The 20076-nt window shown below is 53.5% G+C and overlaps 1 protein-coding gene across 4 annotated transcripts in view; it reads right to left on the bottom strand.

Annotated features, from left to right (window-relative positions):
• Nucleotides 1-2959: 2959 nt before the first annotated feature.
• The window catches only part of AXIN2 (axin 2), a 51084-nt gene continuing 33967 nt past the window's right edge, over nucleotides 2960-20076 (bottom strand). For 3 of the 4 annotated variants that reach the window (XM_054573075.1, XM_054573074.1, XM_054573073.1), the window contains exons 4-11: nucleotides 12798-12900; nucleotides 10252-10392; nucleotides 9622-10130; nucleotides 9251-9424; nucleotides 8703-8936; nucleotides 8022-8117; nucleotides 6650-6817; nucleotides 2960-3227 (exon numbers count right to left, since the gene is read on the bottom strand). In XM_054573075.1, coding sequence (XP_054429050.1) covers nucleotides 3101-3227; nucleotides 6650-6817; nucleotides 8022-8117; nucleotides 8703-8936; nucleotides 9251-9424; nucleotides 9622-10130; nucleotides 10252-10392; nucleotides 12798-12900 — 1552 coding nt within the window. In that variant the 3' untranslated portion in view covers nucleotides 2960-3100. The remainder of the gene's footprint in view (nucleotides 3228-6649; nucleotides 6818-8021; nucleotides 8118-8702; nucleotides 8937-9250; nucleotides 9425-9621; nucleotides 10131-10251; nucleotides 10393-12797; nucleotides 12901-20076) is intronic. The other variant, XM_054573076.1, reaches the window with a different exon arrangement.

Raw genomic sequence — 20076 nt, 5'->3', positions numbered from 1 at the left:
AATCAGAAAAACAAGACCAGAGCTCGTGGAGGCACCTGGGAGATGAGAACTAGGTAGGTGGATCTGATTTGAAGCTGGGCTTTAGAATGGGGACGACCTACAGGGTGCAACCCCAAGGTGCCCAGGTCACCAGAAGAGGCCTGGAAACTCACAGGTCCTGTCCAGTCTGTGGGTCTGGGGTGGGCAGCTGCGTCTCCCCAGCTCCCAGGTGAGACCCGAGGGACTGCAGAGGGGAGGGGCAGGCTTCTGAAAAGCTGGGTCTTAAATGACATGGGGACAGGGAAGGAAGGACAGCACAAGCCATGTTTTTGCTTTTTTGAGTCACAGGCCTTCTACTCAAAAGAAGGCACAGGTGAGTTTGCAGTGTCAAGGGTCCGCATCCCAGAAGCCACCACGCCAGGTGAAGGGCGCCTGATTGTTAAGGTGAGAGCAGCAGAAAAACAGGCCCTCTCGGGAGGAGATACAAATGCGAGCAATCACCAGCCCAGCTCTCTCTCTCTCACAGGTGACCCCAGAAGAGGGTGGCACTGGGACCTGAGCCCAAGTCTGACTGAGCCCCGGTCTGACCGAGCCCCAAGCCTGTGTTTTACCTACTTATTTGATTCATTGGATAAATCAAAAGGCTTGAAGATTAAAAACCACATACCCCCACCCCCCACCACGCACAGCAGGTAACATCTCTTCATCCTTCCAATTGGAAGGGGCCTTTCCAGGTCTGGGTACCCCGCTGTGAGCCCCTACAGCAGCCAGGAGGGGAAGGATGCAGCAAGTGCACCATTAGGGCCAAGTTCAAGTAACCTTGCGGCCAGCCTGGTGTCTGGCTCCCGCATACTCTCACTTACGCGCTCAGCAGCCGCCCCGCCACCCTGAGGTTGCCCAGTCAAGCCAGCCCCTGACCCCACAGCCCGGTCCTGGCATGACTCCCTGTCAGCCTCAAGCTCGTTCACAGCAGTTAGAGAGAAGTCAGCTTCAGACCCTGCCTCACGAACACCCAGTACCCAAGAAGTCAAGCTCAACTGCTGTCACAGACACTCCATTCTAAAAATGTTTCATCATAGGACTCCTTTAAAAACACCTGCTCCCCCCAATTTGAAACGCAGCCTGGCACCGCGCGTGTCCCAGCACAGAGGGCACACATCTTTGTCACACTCACTTCCCACCGACTTCCATGGCCCCATGTACCAAAGTGCTCACTGAATGGTGAAAAAATGCCGTTGTGCCTCCTGCCTGACCCACCTGCCGCTTTCTCAGCCCAGGCCCTCACTGAAGCTATCAGTGGGCCTACTCAGCCATTTTGGGAGGGTGGCTGGTTGGCACTGAGCTCAAGGTTCATTGGCACCCCGGATGTTCCAGACCTACACTCTTTTCTGAGGCTCTTGGCCTCTGAGACGCCTACTGAAATCCAAGTGCCCCTCATGACCTGGACTTACCTGGCCCCACTGAAGACGCCTGTTTGGGAGGAAGGCACCGACTGGAGATGGCACCAGGGAGGCGGCAGAGGAAACGTTTCCTAGTCTGGTCCACAACAGGAATCCTCAGCCAGCACCCAGGTGATGAAAGTGTTTCAAAACCGCAGGGCCGGCCCAGACTGGAGAAGAGCTCGAGGTCGGTTAAGGGGTGGGCTCGGGCAGGTGGGAAATTAAGCACAGATGTTCCCATACACAAAGGTGCCTTTGCCCTGCCCCCTCCCCGGGAATTCCAAGACGAGGCCAGTGTTTTGAAAAATATAAAATTTTAATAAAGGCTACATCTCTTAATTACAATAATTATTGTACCAAGTAATTTTCCTTAAATGAACTCTTTATAATGCATAATTTACAGTATAAGTAGAACAAAATGCCATGGCAAAAGTCATTGAGTACAAGACTTGTAATAAAAAGGCATAAAATATATTTATACATAAACCCCTTTCAAAAAACAAGGGAAAGCTTGAGCCCTCAATATAGGGCGACACACGGATGGGGACACCGTGCAGGTACAGGTACTGTACTGATTTAAAGTCAAGCACTAGAGATAGTGGATTAATACTCTTTTGCCGTACAATATATACAGACGTATAGTACAAGTGACAAGGGCAAACAGAATGTACAGATTAACTTAATACAAAAACCCGAACGTCAAATGAAGGGTCTGGAGGAGAAAGGGTGCTGCTGGGTCTTCCCACAACCGTTCCTTTCTTTGCAGAGCAGGGGGGCAGTGTCCAGAATGGCCGTGGCCCCAAGAGTAACTAAAAAAAAAAAAAAAAGACGACTCCAAGAAATTGCTATTCCAATAAAAGCACAGGTTGAACCACAATGTTGTTGCAGGCCTCGGCCTTGGCCACTGGGTGCTGGGCCTTGGTGGGGCCAAGAGTGAATCTGGGACCCCCAAGGGGCGCCCCCTTACTCAGCAATGATCAGCCCATCCAACAAGATGACCTCAAAATGGTGGTAATGTTGCAATGTAAGTCAAACCTCAAGACCTTTATGACAAAATACAGCAGCGTAGAAAGTAAATGCACCAATTTCTGCGTTGTCAATGGTAGGGCACCGTTTAAAAAAAAAAAAAAAAGTCTATCTTCACTTGGAGAAAACGCAGGGCAGAGCATAATTCCTTTTTTAATGAAGAAACCATTAATGCACTCCGAGCTCAACTCCTAAGTTTAGACAGAACAATGAAAACGTCCTGTCTCCCCCTTCCGTGGTTAAAGCAGCATATCCATAAACTGGGGGCAGGGATAAGCAAGTGTTCAATAAATATCAGTAAGGGTTCCTGTTCAGGTAAGCTATACACAGTTTCTCTTAGTTTATGGATTTCAGATCCCTAGGAAGTCATATATTATGTATGGCGGTCTCTCAGATACAGTCAGCATCTTCAACAGCCAAGAGTGGTCATATTTTTAATAAATAGTTCAGGCTTTTCTTATCTCAGTACCCAGCTCGTGAATAATGAAAACCAGCCTCCCCCCACCCTCCCGAAGGCCCAGTGGCCAATTCTTCCCTAGACTTTGTCTTCATTGGGTTTTTTTTTTTCCTTCAACATGTTGCATGGTGGTCGCTCTCGTCCCAAGCGTTCGTGCAGGCTCCGGCCCCACCGCTGGCCACAGCCAGGCCCGCGAGGCTCAATCGATCCTCTCCACCTTCCCCAGAATCCTGCCTTCATACATGGGGAGCACTGTCTCATCGTCCCAGATCTCCTCAAACACCGCTCCACAGGCAAACTCGTCGCTTGCTTTTTTGAAGTAATACCTTCAAAGAAAAACCCCAAAAATCATTTTGGTAAAACTGCACTTTCTTCTGTACAAGAGAAATGTACGTCAACACTGAGGACTGTGCTACCTCGAGGATTCTGCTACAGCAGGTGTGCAGGTAAACCTTGGCCCTTCTGCCAGAGGTGACCCCCTGGCTCCCGGGGCTGGCCCAAGGGCACAAATGGGCAGCCCCGTCACTTGGGAAGAAATCTGGGCACCCAGCGAGCAGCAGCCTGGGCGGCTCCCCGACAAACGGCTCTGAGGCTGCGGCCTCCCGCCCAGGCTGCTGCCGTCACTGACACTCACGTTGTGGGAAGTGCACTTTGCAAAGCACAGCTGCTTCCTCCTCCCACTTTTCACTGAGAATGGGGATGGGGATGGGCAGGGCAAAGCAGGCCTGGAGTTTATTTGCCGCTGCTGCAGCCAAGAGGTGGGATTCCTTTGGAGACCCCAGACTGAGCCCCCCTGAACCTGTGGAAGCCTGAGGAAGGCAGACTCCAGCCTGCTTGGAGGCTGACACCTCTTGATCGTCCAGCCCTCTGGCTCCCAGGTGCCAACTCCTCAGCTGGTCTCTGGTTCAGCCACGGGACAGCCACCCCTCCCTCCTCTGCACCATCCCCCACGGTCAAACATGAAGGCCCTTCTATTATGCCCGTTGATTAAAGGTTCCTTTTATCCCACCCAGGCCTCCTTTCTTCTAAGGATGGTTAATTGTATGGCCTCAAATGCGCAGCTCTCAGGCCAGCCTCTCTCAGGAAACCCTCTCTCAGGAAACGGCTGCCTTCCCAGGCCCCTTCCTAGGAAAAGAAGTGAAGGTCTCTTCCTTCTCCGTCCCCAGTAAGGGACACCCCTCGATCAGATTAGACTTGTCCCTGCAAGCTGTCATCTCCAACCAATAAAGGCCAGTCACAGAGGGAGGGTCACAGTCCCGAGGGGAGGGGCACAGTCTCTCTAAAAAATTTAATTGTGTCTCAGGGTTATGGCTGTATTTCGTTTTTGTCCTTTCTCTTAAAATTAATTCCCCTTGGTTAGAGCTAAGTTTTTTTTTTTCTTCTTTAATGAAGGCAAGCCAAATACTTTCATAGGAGATAAGGCTAAATAAAGTGAAACAGCTGGGTTTAGTCAAGGTTCTTTGTGTTTAGCATTCCCGGCAGAGCTAAAGCGTGGCTCTAATGGGTCAGCGGTGGAAACGCTTCCTATGGAGGGGTCGCAATATGGGGGTGGGGGGAGCCTGTGAGGAGATGGCGAGAAAGTGGGGAAGGGCACCCCGCACAGGAGACCCCAGACAGCAGGAAAAGTTACTTTTCCAAGTAAGAGGCTCCAATTCCAACGCCATCCTCTGCCCCCAGCGCCAAACCCCCTCAGGTTCACCAAGCTGGGCTTTCTCAGCAAACAGGCAATGACCTTTCACATAATTGCACCCTCTTCCAGAGAGGAGAGAGGCCATGTTCCCTCGGCCCCACCCCCAAGACTTCAAAAGTGCTCGCTGCCCTCCTTTCCTCCAAGACACGGGCTTTTCCACAGCAATGGGCTTTATGTGGCAAGCGCTGCTTTCTTCTGACATCTGGCACCAATAGCGTCTGGCATGTCTGGAGGGGCTGTTCTCTTTTTGAACCTCTGCCATGGTGAGATTACTCAACGCAGCCCGGGTCCCCCACTCCACAGGCCCATGTTCACTGGGCCTTATCCAGAGGGGGCTGTGGGGTACAGACGGAATGCTGGAGCATCACCCCTGGTCGGGGGGAACAGCATGGTACCCTGGGCCCCCATCACCCCGGAGGATGTGGAGTCCGGCTCCAGCCAGGAGCGCTCAGAGAGAGAGATAAGGTGCTGGGAAGGGCCTAGCCACAGCCTGATCCAATCAGTAAAGAATCTGAGCATCGACCATTTGTGCAAGTCTTTGTGCATTAAAGGGGAGGCCGGGGCTTCAAAGCCAGGCTTATTAAGTGTGCCTTAGGAAAAAAAAAAAAAATCAGAGCCAGATGTGGCCGGAGTGGCTGAGCAGGGAGCCTCTCCTGCAGCCTCTCTGCTCGGCGCTCCGTGGCCCTTCTCCCCTGAAGGTCACCTGCAGCTCCCCTCAAAGTCCAGCAGAGTCAAAGCTGAGATCAAAATGAATCCCTGAAGGGGCACACTTGTGTAATTAGTTTCACCTTGTGTCTGTTCATGATAAAAAAAAAAAAACCAAAAAAAAAAGGGCGGCAGCAGCCAGGCCTGTTCCTCAACTGCTGACACATTTTCAGAACTGTCTCAGCCCCGGTGTAAAGGAGAAAGATTGAAGCCCGGCACCACCCCCTGCTCCCAGCCACCTACAGGGCCCCTGCCTGACCCCCGTCCCTTCCTCTGAAAAACGAGTCACCAGGGGCCCCTGCCCAAATCAGCGCCCAGGTGGAGGTGGCTGCTTGGGAAGGGATGGGTCTCGGAGCCCTGGACTTGGACTCGCCTGGGTCCAGAAGCCCATGACCACCTGGCAGGTCGCTAAGTGCTCTCAGCATTCTCCACTCCCATCCCTGGCTCGAGGCAGGAATGCGTGGACGCCTTCTGGACACACACTGTGTGCTTCGCACTGCACTTGCCTATCCCTTGTCCCAGCCCTGCACACAGCACCTGGGACACAGCTGAGGCGTGCTCCCGCGGGATGCAGGCCATCTAGCAGGGGCAGGTGGGACTCTGGAAGAACTAATGTGGAGTCACCACCTGTCTCCAGTTGAGAGGACCATAAACAAGAAGAAATGGGGCCCACGGCTCTAATCCTGTCCAGGTCCCTAGGAGTCCTGGTGGGTGTCACCACTGTGCAGACAGGGAAAGAAAGCCCAGAGGGTGGGCAAGCTCCCTTCCCAAGGCCCTTGTCCAGCAGAGTCAAGGCCCATCCACAGGGCCTGCCCCTCTCCATTGTGGGCAAAAGAACACCCTGTTTCACAGGACCCCCTAGGACAGAGGGAGGCAGCTCTATGGCTGAGAAGCTGAGTAAGGAGAAGGCTGCCTCCACTTCCAGGTGGTCTCTGCCCTTCCCGGAGCCCTCTGTGTGGACAGTCTCTCTGACACCCAAGCCACGACAGCAGTCTTTCGGACTCCTAATTGGTATGCCCACCTGTGTGTCTGTCTGTCTTTCTCTATCTCCCTCCCATCTCTCTCCCTTTCAGACAGAGCCCCACAAAATGGCCCAAGCCCAGCTCTCTTTGTGACAAAGCCAACTGCCACCTTCCTTCTCAGCATCCTGGTCACCTGGTCCGCAGAGCCCTCCCAGCTGCTGCTGCTGTGTTCTTTCTGTGAGTGGCGAGCGGACAGGCACTCCCACGGCCTCCTGGGCACTTCCTAAGCCCTCCTGGGCCCTCCCAGGTCCGGCCAGGTCAGGGAAGCGACTCTGGTTCTTGGTTCTGAGCAAACGAGCTCTAGAGCAGAAAGAAGCCACAGGATTCTTACCTATAATTTCCCTTTTTGCTGAGCTGCTCTTTAAAGTGGCCCAGGGTCAAGCTCTGAGCCTTCAGCATCCTCCTGTATGGAATTTCTTCTCCACAGAAAAAATAAGTGACGACCAACTCGCTGGCCTGGAGCGTGTGGACCCCTGCTGGTTTCTTTGGCTCTTTGTGACTGAAAATAAGATACAACGCAAGCTCAGCATTCAAAGGCAGTGAGCAAACACATGCGCGTCCGTGTGCTCTCCAAACGCTGTCTCCAGCCACAAGCTGGAAGCTCAAAAGGGGGCTTGGGCGTGGGGCCTCCACATCACAGAGATAGCCACCTCTGGTGAACACGGTCCAACCCCCAGTCACCAGTGTGGGGCACACAGAAGGGACAATTCCTTTGTTTGTACAAACTGCTACTGTTTCTCTCACGACCACCTAATGAGGGGACAGAGCAGTCTCTTTCAGGCTGGCACACATGGGGTGTTTGCCATGAAGATGAGAGAGGAGAAATGATCGCAGAGCAACGGGGACACTCGCCAGCAGGGGATGCTGTAGAGGCAAACTCGGAGCACCCCCTGGGACGGCATGAATCCAGAACACTGGGGCCCACTGAGAGCGCCCACAGTCATTTCAACTTCCCTATTTATTCCAAGGTTTTGTGGAGTGGCTTAAAAAAAAATTAAAAAACCAAGATTCGGGCCAAAACAGCTGGTAGACTTAAGGTCAACCAAGTAAAACAAAAGGGCCCAGGGTGGTAGCTTATTCAGGGCTGCAAACATTGCTCAAGATAAAGAAGCTAAGGGGAAAAAAAAACAACTTTTAATTATTTAGACCATTTTAGATCTCTTCAGCAGATTTCTTTTTAAACGTGCCATCCTGTAATTAAACGAAGCCAAGCTTCTCTGTCCACTTTGTAAGAGTGCAAATTTACGAAACAAACCACAGCGCTATTAGGGGAGATCCTGTTTTCCACAAGCCAAACAGTGAAGATCGCTTCCCTGCTCTGGATGCCCCAACGAGGTTCCCAACTCGCCAACCGGCAAGCTGACTGGGGGCGCTTTTGCATCCAGGTTTGAGGGCCCCTTGGCCCACCTGCTCATGGCTCCCCATCTCAGCTTCTGACAAGTGTGTGCCCGGGAACCCTGCGCCACCTGTCACTGCAGGAGGAAACACTTGTGGACAAGTCGCAATGGGTTCCTCAGTACAGGCAGGGTTTCCAAGATCCTAATTTATGGCAGCAACATCTGTGTCAACTGGTCATTAATATGTTGGAATCAAGGTGATTTTATATATTAACAAGTGTTTTCAAAAACCACCACTCCTGATGGTGAACACCCTGAAATGCAAACCCCGGGGGGACCTCAGCAATACCAGGCAGAGACACTCACTCTTCTGCAGCCAGGCTTGGGGTGGAGAAGGGTGTGGCTCCTGTCTGTCCTGTGGCCAAGTGGTTCCTGTCCCTCTGCTGACTGGCCATGCAGCACCTGAGGACACAGCCGGAGCAAAGGGTTTAGAGGTAAGCCTGCTTAAGCCTGCTGTCCCCAGGGCAAGTGGGGGGCTGACAGAAAACAACCCTCTGTGGCCTCCTGAACACACACAGACCAGACGTCCATCCAGGGGTAGACCCAACCCAACAAGGCCTGTGGCTCCAGAGGGCCTGGCACACATCTTGGGCACAGCCATCTGAAGCCCCGGTGGGAACCGAAGACTGGACTCAGCCCCCTGGGCGAAGGGCTGAAGGCCCTCGATTCCCCATCAGTCAGCCATGGCCTCTAATGCGCTCACCAAACCAGGATGCAAAGATCTGGACACTTGCAGCGAATAGGATTTGTAAGGAATTACTGAACGAGTGACCCAACACACCCTGGTTAGCTCACCAGAAAGAATGGAACTAAAGGGAACCATTTCTAGAGGCTGGAAAGGACAATGCTATGCGGCCAAAAGCCATTCCTCCTCCCTAAGGAAAGACAGAGACCCAGGAGAAAGAAGGCCCTTCCCCTAGCAGCAGGCCAGGCCTCCACTTCCACACCCAGCCCGAGCCTTTCACCTCTGACGCAGCCTCCACTCACCGCTGCTTCGGGGGTTTCGACACCTCCGCCAGCCTGCGACAGGCCTCCTCCAGCTGTGCCAGGGTGTTAGGTGGGGTCAGGGGAGGCATCGCAGGGTCTTGGGTAAACGGGTGGGTGCGGGTGGCGGCTCGGGGGTGCCCACTGCTGCCCCCCCACAGGTGGTGCCGGCCAGCTCGCTCAGCTGGGGACACACGGGCAGACTCCATGGGGTAGGCCTTTTTTGTGCTTTGGGCACTGAACAAGGAATGAGGAGAGAGAAAGCAGAAGGAAAGAAACTGGGTTAGAAAAACTGGAAAATGTGACTTCAAGAAAACTTCTCTATTCTGCCTTCAGGGAGAGAAGAAAAAAATAACTACCATAACACGAACAGGGGGCGTTGCCAAGACATGGCATTTTTGTGGTCTGTTCAGTCCAACATTTAATATTAAGATGGCAGGAGCAAATAGTCACATTTGTTTCCGGCCGACTACAAAAATAGCCAACCCCACAATAGCTCCGGTGACTGCCCCGACCCTCCTGGGGGTGGTGCTGGCGGCGACGATGTTTACCTATGGGGCTTGGGCTTGCTTGGCCGTTCGGTCTCCAGCACCCACTGCCAGACATCCTGCGACCTGTCTCCTTCCTCCCCCGGCAGCTGCAGCGCCCCCGCTCCGTCCCTGGCGGCCAGGCTGGGCTCAGCGGCTCTGCCATTGCGCTTGGGCAGGGTGCCGCCTCTGCTGCCGCTGTGGGGAACCAAGAACCACAGCCCCTTACCTCTCTGGGACTCCTCCATCGAACAGATGGGAAAGTGGTGGGGTGACATGCACCTGCTCCCCCTGCCCCCCTTCCTGGAAACAAAATGCCAGTGACCTCTGAACCCACCTCACACCTGCCTAGGGCTGCGGTCAGGAGAGAAGACCCACTGGGACAGTCCACTTACCCGAACTGCTCCGCCGGCCCGAGCTCCGGGGCCTTGGGGTGACTTTTACACTTGGAGTAGCAGTAATACTCGGGGCCCCCAGGGCAGAAGCAGCGCACCCTCTGTGCGGCCTCCGCCTCGATCTCCTCCTTGGTCTTGGGGACAGCGTGGTGGTGGATATAGTGGTGGTGTACATGCTTCGTCGTCTGCTTGGTCACGAACCCCTTGGCCCCGAGGAGGGGGCAGCCGGCTGGCGAGGTGGCAGCAGGGGGCAGCTTGCCCCCAGGCGGGAGGAGGGGGTGGTACAGCTGGGGGTGGTGGTGGTGGTCGGGGGAGTGGGAGCGGGGGCTGTAGCGGCCCACACCAGGGGATTGGCAGCCAGGGGTCTTAAGGACCCTGGACAGGTGGTCGTCCAGAATCGTCTGCGGGTCCTCCTCGTAGCTGCTGGAGGGCAGGAGGCACAGGGGGTGCTGGGTGGGCGCTCCGTCCCGGGAGCCCAGCGCAAGCTCAGAGCCCTCCTTCTCTTCATCCTGGGGGGTGGGGGGACACGTGAGCAGCAGAACCCATAGCACGTGGCAGGGGGGCGGGGTAGGAAGGGGGCGGGGGTTGCGGTGAGCCAGGCAGGGGCCCCCGGGGTGGGGCCAGCACTACCTCTCGGATCTGCTGCAGCCGCTGCTCCAGGCTGTGTCGACTCTCCAGCTCCAGCTGCAGCTTCTCCAGCCTGGAGATCAGCTCTGCCGCGAAGGCGGCGGGGTCCACGGGGGTCATCTCCTTGGGCAGGCGGTGGGTTCTCTGCAGGGTGCAGGGAGGAAAGGGACGGGCGTGTTTAGCTGGCCCAGTACGCGGTGGCCAGGGCGGCTGCAGCGGAGCTCCCTGGGCCAGCGAGGTGCTCGGTGGCTCCAGGTTCGGGCAGAGCGCGGCCCGGGCTGCGGAGGAGCTTTATGCGCCGGCGCTGCGGCCTCATGGAGCGCCATGGTCCCCACCAGCGTTTGCCTTGGGCAGGAGCAGTTGGTCGCACTCCGAGAGGCCCCGCTTGTTCTCTCTGTAGTACAACCAGCCCATCAGTAGTTACTCTGAAGTAGAAAATCTTCAAAGACTGTTGTCAAACATCAAAAAAAAAAAAAAAAAAAAAAAAAAGGCAGCCTCTGTGGTGGGGAGGGGAGAGAGACCAACTCAAGGAATAAAAAGTAGAGTCTAAACAGAAAGGGAGTTGGAAATTTAAAAAAATAAGATTGGAAGGGAGGTGGGGGGGAGGAAAAGGGAGGGAAAAAAGGGAGTCACACGGCCAGATCAGAAGAAGCGGTACTTTATTTCCTGGCCGCACACTGCGCACCTTTGAGGTGGTGTTGTCTCAACACTGTCCTAGATCTGCCTGCTTTCCCCCTCCCCTCCTCCCCGTCTCTTTGTACAGAAAATGAAGAAAGCTGCTGCGGGCTAGTAGCAGAACACTGCTGAGTTTGGCTGCCTGAAGCTGCTCTATCAAGGGAAAAGGGAACATCTCCAAATCAAGTGCGGAATATAAAAAGGCACGGAGATCGCCTGCCAAAAGCAGCAAACAGCGAGAACCCCCACAGCCCGATGGCTTTCTATCCTCCTGCCATCTCGCCCACCCCTCCTCCCCGGTGGTTCTGCCTCTTTCCTCATTCCCCTTTTCTTTGGGGTGCAGTGGGGGCAGAGAGCCTGCCTGGGCAGGCCAGCATTTCCCCCAGCAGCGGGCAGGCCTTGCCACAGCATCCACTTAGCTGCAGAACTAGTGAGGGCTGAGAAAGACGCCCTCCCCCCGCAGCCCCCCCAGGAGATGGCCCTTCTCGCATAGGCCGACTCCCACCAAGGGGCTGCCTCATGGAGAAACCGGACCTGCACACCCCAGGACAAAACCATCTAACTTATAAGCACCGGTGTTAGAAGTTTTCTTTATTAATACACATATACCCCTGCCCCATCAAAAACATTTTAATATCATCAATACTGCTGTATTTGGGGGGGGGGGTACTGTTACTGAAGAGGGGTGTTCTGGAGTTCCCACAGAAAAGCAATCTTAACGTGCTAATTTCAGGACAAAGTGAAGTCTGCCCCAAACTGTGGCAGGTTTCACGGAGGAGCTGCTCCAGCAACAATCCGTGCACTAATGCCGCATGGGATTAGCGATTCCAAGTGCTAATTTTCTAAATGCTACATCACCCACAGACCAACTGGATTCTCGGGAGCCGGTGGGAAGGATTCATAAACAGAGATGCCGCTCTCACCTGGGCATTCTCTTCCCCGGCCCCAGGAGCAGCACCCTTGCAACCCGGACCCCAGAGCGCTGCCAGAAGCACAGCTCCTCAATGTAGCCGGTGAGGCTCTCTTTGAGGCCAGGGGCCACGTGCTGGCTGTCCTCCATCCAGGAGGGCCCAGAAAAGTCCTTCATGCCATGCTGGCCTCTCATCTCCATCCCAGGAAGAAGCTGCTCGTAAAATCCCCACTTCCAAACACTTCATTCATTCAGCACATAGTAGATGCATATTGCAATGGCAGGTACTAAGCCATGTTCTGCGGCTGGAAACAGACAGGATGGTCCAGCTGCCCTCCAGGGCTGCAGGAGTCAGCAGGAGAAGCAGCCAAGTAAACAGATAAGTGGATGACTGAAGTGACTGAGCCACGCAGTCAACACAAACAGAATGTCCCAGGGATGGAATTTCTTTCCCATGGGAGGCAGAGTCCTCCAGCCTCCTCATTCATTCGTCTGTTCGTTCATTCAATCAGCAAGTGTCCATTTAATATTTAAGTACCTGTTATGTGCCAGGCACTGTTCTAGTTTCTGTGAATATGGGAGTTCACAGAATAGACAAACTCCCTGCCCTCGAGGGGCTTCCTTCCATTCTAGCGGGAAGCTGATAAAAAGCATGAATAATCTCCTACCATGTCCTGGTTTCTGGGAAGGAACTGCTTCAGTTTCTTTCTCATAAAGAATTTTTTTATGAATTGAGAAAACGTAGACATTCAAAAAGGTCATGTCGAACTCCCCTCCGCTCAGCGTCACACCCCAAGGAACCATGTAGCACCTCTTGCCTGGTCTTCCCTTCCCCACCTTTTGCTGGTGGGCCCCGGGACTGTCCCTCCTACTGTCTCTGTGCACCCCCCTCCTCCTCCCACCCCTTTTCTTCAGGACTCAGTGGGGCTGAGAACAGCCACCTCCCGCTCTAGACTATACTCACCGGGAAATGAGGTAGAGACACTTGGCCATTGGCCTTCACGCTGCGGTGCATTTCTCTCTGGAGCTGTTTCTTACTCCCCACGCGGTAAGGAGGGATTCCATCTCTAAGGGAAGGGGAGAGACAGAACCCGCAGGCTCAAGAAGATGCTGTCAGCACTCAAGGTGCTCAGATCCTGCCCATGGACAGGGCCACACACCTCCATGGGAGCGCATCCCCGCCCCAGCTGCCATGGCTGCTCCCACCCTCCAAGTGCCAAAAGTCCTGCCCATCCCTCACTCATCTCTGCAAACAGCTCCCTCCTGGATTGGGATGGCCAACTCCGGAGACAATGGTAAGCTCATCTCTCAGGCTCTTCTCTGAGAACTAGGTTATACTCCAGCCAGCCCAGTTAGAGTGAAGGCTCCCCTACTTCACAGGTGCCCTACGCAGGAGAGTCTAAGACCTCTCTGGTCCTCCTGACAGTCTGTTGCCGCCGCCACACACTACCCCGAATCAGGAAAGCAGGTATGCCTTATGGAGCGTTCCAGGGCAAAATACAGCAGACGGAGGGACCAGACCCACAGAGGGCTGGGCCGAGCCACGCATTAGAGGAGCTACGTGTAAGTCTCAACACTCAACATCCCAGTCACCCCTGAAGTTTTTCCTCATATAAATCACCAAAGGGTACCTTTGGCCCTTCCTTTCCTCAGCTCCAAACCCCACCACCCCCAACCAATGAAGTCTCAACAGCATGACCAACATAGGCATAAAGACAAGGCCCCTACTGTGTGACATTCTGTGCAATTCATTCCAATATTTGAGTACCTACCATGTGCCAAACCTTGTTCTAGGCACTGGGCAAGCAATCAGCCAAGGAAGGAGTACAAATGCAGAGGGTTACCTTATGAAGCTTGTTTCCTAATGGGGTGGCCCGGGCAATAAGCAAAAATAAAAAAGCAAGATCTGTAGCATGTTAGAGGTTGGTAATCGCCATGATGACACACGCTATAGGATGCGGGGACAGAGAGCCACTGGCGGGGAAGGGAGTTGCAAGTTCAAAGCCCTTGTCCTCCCCACCACTTAGTACTCACTGGTTAGGGGGCATGCCGGGTCCTTTGCGGGGGGGAGGGGAGCGCGGAGATGTTAATTAAGTCCTTGCAAAAACCTGCAGGAGGATAGGCCTCTGTCCTTCATCATATTAAAGAACAAACAAATAAAAAGCAAGTAGAAGAGGTAAGAAGCACTTGCACTCTGTGCTCCAACCAGTCTTCACTAGAAATGTGACCTGGAGTTCCTATGTTTTTAAAAAATGTTTATTCTTAAAAGCAGTCAAATGATCAAGGTGGGACACTTTTCCCATCTCTGTCCCTTTTGGAGTCAACTTATTTACGAAAGCCTCGCGTTCAAACAGTGACATACTATACTTGGAGGCTGTCAATACTGAAGTTCGGTGCTGGACTACTTCTCTTTCCCTGGTGTTTCGATCATCACAGGGTGGAAGGGAGAAAAGCACGGCTGGCTCAGCAGCATGTGAACATCAGCAGTGCCTGGAAATATGCCGGCGGAACCGGCACTCACCTCTGGCCCCCCATGCGCAATGCCCTGGGATTCCAGGAGCTGGAAGTCTGCTGGCCTGGGCCAGAGAACAGGGCCGCGTGGGGATGATACCACTCACAACAGACCAGTGATCTGTGAGCCAAACCCTGGCTAGGAATCTGAACCTAAAGGATCATCGTACTGAGGATACAGCAGAGAAGGAGGTCAACATCTGAAGCAAGGACTTAACACACTTGCAAGTCCTGTCCTGGAGAGAGGCCAAGGGGCAGAGGCAGCGAGCACAGTGGGAAGGGGTAGCCTGTTGGCCAGAGCAGGTCAAGTCACCCAGACGGCCCCCCTAACTCACGAAGGCCTGGGACTTGCCAGGGCCCTGAAGGCCAAGTAGGACAAAGGTTCCAGGTCCAGATTCTTGCTGACCCACCTGGTGCTTATTTACCTAAATTCATTGTTTTCACCTTAGGATCATTTATAAGACATGGCAGAAAACTGGGCTCTCAAGAGCATACCTGACTTGACCAGAAAACCAAATCCCAAGCCAGGTGACTGGTTCCAACCACAGGCTGCCAGCTCCCACCCACCGAGCTCCTGCGGTGGGTCAGGCACATCTAACATAGAATCCAACTTCATTCTCATAAAAGCCCTAATTCACCACATTTGAAATGACCAGGGTCTCAGTCAGGAGCGGTCAGATCCAGGACCGAATCCCGGCTGTTGCTGGACTCCAGAACAGGTGTCTTTAGCTCAACCACCTACACTCCCAGCCCCAGCTGGAGAAGCCAGGCTCCCTAACCAAACATGGGGGCACCATTTCCTAAGCCCCCCAGAGTCACCAGACATTCTGAAAGGAGGAATGGGAGATGTGGCGTACATTCCAGAGAGTCCGCCCCCACTGCTTCGTACTCACTGGCTACGGGGCATGCCAGGTGGTTCCCGAGACAGTGATTCTCCCCACCTCTAACCTAAATCCCTGTGGGGTGGGGGCCCCACAGACTGGGCCTCATACTGGTCTAATCCAACTTCTGCTGCCCTAGGGCTGCAAGACCAGACCCACACCCTTCTCCTGAGCAGTGACTCTTCTGGGAACTTAAGAGAATGGATGCCTCCAGTCCAGGGCCCTTCTTAATCATCTTGGGGGCCAGGAGTCAAGCACCCCATGGACTCCCCAGTGCCACCCACAGGGTTTCAAGAGTCCCAGAGGAGGCTCCCCTCCACCCTCTCTGAGACTGTCCTCGAATGTCCTCTAGCAATCCTTCCATCTTTTCTCCTTCCTCCCAGCAGGAAATCAGTGAGTGGTAAGGCTTTTATACCATTCTGTCTTTCCATATAAGGTAGAAAGAGAATTAGGAGCCGTAGGTATGGGGGGACGGGAAGCAGGTCACTGGCTGATTTGAAGGTCAAAGGAACAAACGTCTTTTTTTTTTTTTTTTAGGCACCCCCTCAGCCAACACACACACACACACAAAACGCACGCACGCACGCACGCGGGGCAGCTGAAGGAGCCAGGGCAGGAAAAGAGATTTCAACTTGTAGAGTCTCAAAGAGGCTTGACAGGCACCTCAAGGAAATGTGGCTTTAATTCTCCCCCAGCCAAGAATCTTCTTCCAAAACAGCCCCTCATTCCAGAAGGGGGCCTCTCTCCTTTTTATTCAGACTCTAAAAGTCTATGATCCGCTTCCTGGCTGCTCAGAACTGCCAGTGGAAGAGCGCCTGCGTTTCTGTCCCTCCTTTCATTATAAACATTGTAGCTAACGAGCCGGCTGCCGGGCCCAGCTGTTTCTGGGGAGCACTGGTTTTGAAGTGTGGACTCCACTTAGCTGCCATTTAAGCCGAGCCAATTAGCTTAGCCTTTTGACTCCGCTGTGCCCGGCCTAACCTGAATGTCGTTTTCCGGTGACTTTGAAATCGCGGGCTGATGCGCGCAGGCGTCCACTCGCATTTCCATTTGGCAGCCTCTCAGAGGGCCGCCTCTGATCACAGCCAACATCAAAAGCCTGGTTTGTAAGATAAGGTAATATTTGAAGTTCACGCGGATGCTGTCCCTGGTGTCCAAAGTAAACCCATAAATAAGATAAAAGGAAATAAAAATAAATAAATAAAATGACCCGCGCCGCCCTCTGCGTGAGGCGTGAGGGGAGTGTCTTGCACTGATTTCCTGACTCCCAGAGCCGGAGCAGCCTTCCAGCCAAGCTGCTCCTGGCTCTATGAGCAGCTCTGCGCAAAAGTGACAAGACAGAGGGACACTCCCACACCATCTACGCATGGCCTTCACCATGCCCGGCTGCCTCCAAAAGAGGAGCCACACTGGGGTGGCAAAGAACCTGCTGCCTCCCAGGTTTTCAGCCCCGCCCCCCGAGCTTCCCCCTCCAGGCTGGAGCCCCAGGAATGGCCCCACCACCCTCCTTGTCCCCCACAGTACTCCAAAGATTGGAGTTGAGAGCTTGGCTGGGAGTCTGGCAGCTACCTTTCAAAAAGGAAAAAAAAAATTAAAAAGCCATTTCTTTCAAAAATGTCGGTTTCAGACTCATAAAACAGCCTTCTCGGAGGCCTATGGTGAAGACCCAAATCCCAGCCATCTTTAATAGGGCGATTTACTGAGCAGGAAAACAGAAGTCAGCAGTGGGGCTTGGGGAGAAGGCAATGATTTCTTTAAGGCCCCTGCCTGCCCCGGACCTCCAGGCCCGGCTGCACAGCTCCCTGGAATAACCAAGTGCAGGCCAGCCCTGCCCAACTTCTACCCAGGCCTCTTGCAAAGGCCCCCGGGACTTCATTGGTGCTGTCGCAAATGAGATGATTGCTTCCCCGGGCTTGTGTTTAATGAACTCCAACCTTCTGGAGTCTATTGAAGGCCGACTGTGACCCCCTCTTCCCCCTCCCCAGCTGCATCCCCTCCCCAACTCCCAGCAGGGCAGCCAGCCCCACTCCCAGCCCCGCTCCCAGCCCGAGCTGGCCATTGTGACCAGGAGAAACAGCCAGGGCCTTTTCATGCTTTATGGGGCGCTCCTATTCACTTGTTCAAGGAAATTTCAAAGGGGCCTGCTACCCTCTTATCCCCTCTAAGCTTCCCCAGATGAACAATGGGCTGAAAGCGATTCAGTTCGGCTTTTCATCCCCCACACACTTTATTTCTCCCTCAGCACTCTCATCTGCGCCAGGCCCACAATTGGCAGAGCTCTGAAGAAGGGTCTAATCCCAGCCCTGGGAATCCCGGGTGACCCGCCCGACACTGGGCAGATCATGCACACTCAGGGCCAGCCGGCCAGAGAGCACCTTGCATGGCCAGGCTTTCAGGGCACGCTGAGTCTGCTGGGCAGGAGAGCAGGGAGGGCCCCGGGGGCCCCCAGTGCCTGGCAGCTTTAGACCCATAGGAAACTCTAAGCCCAAATGCCCATCCTAAACGATGGGCTCTGGAGACCCGTTTATCCCCCACGATAGGCAGCACCGGGCAAAACGCCTCTGGGCAATCCATTCCCTAGAGAGAGGATGGTCTTGCTCTGACTACACATGCCTCCCCAGTTGGTACAAACATGCCCAAGTGGGGCCAGCTGCCATGGCCCCATCTGATAATCTGCCCCCGCCCCCTTGGCTGGGAGAAGGCTCAGTGCCACCCGACACTGACATCAGGAAATCAGGTCCAACACCACGAGCCCCCAGGTTCCTCCGTTTGGAGCTGCATCCTGGCTGACTCATCACCAGGCCAAGGTAGCTTCGCCCCAGGAGGAGCCCCTGAGGGTCTGCCACTTGAGACCACAGGGAATGTGCGCTGTGGCCCAAAGAGAAGGCTGCCAAGCGAGGGGGCTGCCCTTCCTGAGACCTGCCTCTGTATCAGGGCGGGCCTCGGTGGCCCACACCTGGACCCCCCGCTCCCCAGAATAGCCGACTGGCCTAGGTAGCTCATCTGCCCTGGGCTTCACGTCCACACTTTCTTTTGCCAAAGGGCGGGAGGGTCAGGGCTTTAGAAACCACCTCTGTAAAAGTGAGGGAGTTTTTCTTTGGGGAGGGGATCAAAGAAAAGGGTAAAGGGGGAACGTGCAGGGGAGGAGTTAGGACTTGCTTCCTCCTACCCCTCCCCCAATCCAATAAAAAGGAAACAGTGTGGGTGATCACTAATAAAAACGAAAGAAACTCAAAGTGGCTCAAAGGTCTCATTATCAACTGGTCCTAATAACATATCTCATGTCGGAAATGTGCGTGCTTCGGGGGAGGGGGGCAGAGGCAAAGGGCAGGGGCTGTGCCTGGCCTGCGTCTGAGCTCTGTCTCAGGTGACGGAAGCATGGGCCTCACTTCCACCTGTAGGTCCCAGGGGAACTGTCTACCTTTCTGGTTGGGTCTTGTGGGGCTCGAACAGGGATGGGGACCACACCCACGTTATCTCATCAAGAACCTAGAATAGCACTTCGGTGGGGACCAAAATGAAATGAGGGCAAGGACTGGGAAGCAAGCCAAGAATAGTCTCTAAGAAAACTAAACAGAAGCCTTCAGTCTTACGTAAACTACCTTTGACTCAAGAGAGTCACTCCAGGCCCCCATTCAAATCCAATTTACCCTTATTTTACACATAATGCTGAGACTCCCACGCAACCCACAAAATAATAAAAGCTGAAGAAGCAATGCTACCAGTAGCAAGTACCCAGACAACAGCAAAACAAACAAAACGACAGCAGGCAGAATGACGAGAAAAAAGAAAAACTATCATTGAAAACTGGGGCGTGCTAGTATGTGTAGGGGTGGAGAGCCCTATATAACCTTATATTCTATGAGAAAATACAACGTAGTACGAAAACGGATCTTGATATAAATTATTTGGACCATGATATAAATTACACCTGCCTAATACTATTCCATAAAGACAGAGCAAAACTGTATTAAGAACTATGTCCATCAAAAGATAATTTTTCTCAAGTATGGATGCTTAAGGAGTTCAGGCCAACTTGCTTTGGTAGAACTCCTCACCCCTCCAAGCTGGATGTAAGCTGTGTACCCCTACTCTACTTCAGTCACGCCAAAATGCACTTCTTCTATAAAAGTGGAATGTTTCACCTTAAGGATTTCTCTCCCTTTACCAGTAGGGGAATCTGAGGTAACATGGTAAAAGCCACCAAGATTTTAATCAATAGTAGGGCCCCAAACCAACCTCATCAACTTGCCTTCCAACTGGTTTCATGCCCCAGGCAGCAATAGGACATTGGCTAACAAAAGCCTGATATTTTCAAACAAACTGGAAAAATAGATGGTCCAGTTCTTACTAGGAAGGTAGAAGGAACAAACTCTGAGTACGTATGCCAGAACTCACACAGCTCAATGCGTTTACCTTTTAGAACTATTCTCTTAGTCAGAGAGATTCCTACTTGAAAACATTTGGGAAAGAGCCTTCAAAGAACACTTCTAAAATGGTTGTTCCCAACTGGGTGTTCGGTGAAAAGCTCTTGGGAGTTCTGCCCAAGTCTCCTGAATCAGAATCTCAAAGGATGGCAGGAGGTGGGGGTACCCTGCCCCCCCCCATGAACCTCCCATAGAATGTGAGCCGCTCTCCATCCAGAGATCACCATTGCAGGACCACAAATGACCTGAAACTTAACACGTGACCTTGCCTGATGGCCTACTGACCTCGTAGCCCACCCTAACGATTTGGATTACTTTTAAAAATCAAAGCCATCCATCTGCAAAAGATCCAAGATCAGACTGGGTTCTGGCAGGAACCCGATCAAGGAGGTAGAACCCCCACCTGACACAGAGCAGGCACCCC

This window comes from Pteronotus mesoamericanus, unplaced genomic scaffold (genome assembly GCF_021234165.1).
Source record: "Pteronotus mesoamericanus isolate MK-2021 breed Mesoamerican mustached bat unplaced genomic scaffold, CSHL_Meso_final contig_246, whole genome shotgun sequence".
NCBI classification, from domain to species: domain Eukaryota; kingdom Metazoa; phylum Chordata; class Mammalia; order Chiroptera; family Mormoopidae; genus Pteronotus; species Pteronotus mesoamericanus.
Note: the sequence above shows the minus strand (reverse complement) of the source record. Positions and strands in the feature narration are given on the sequence as shown.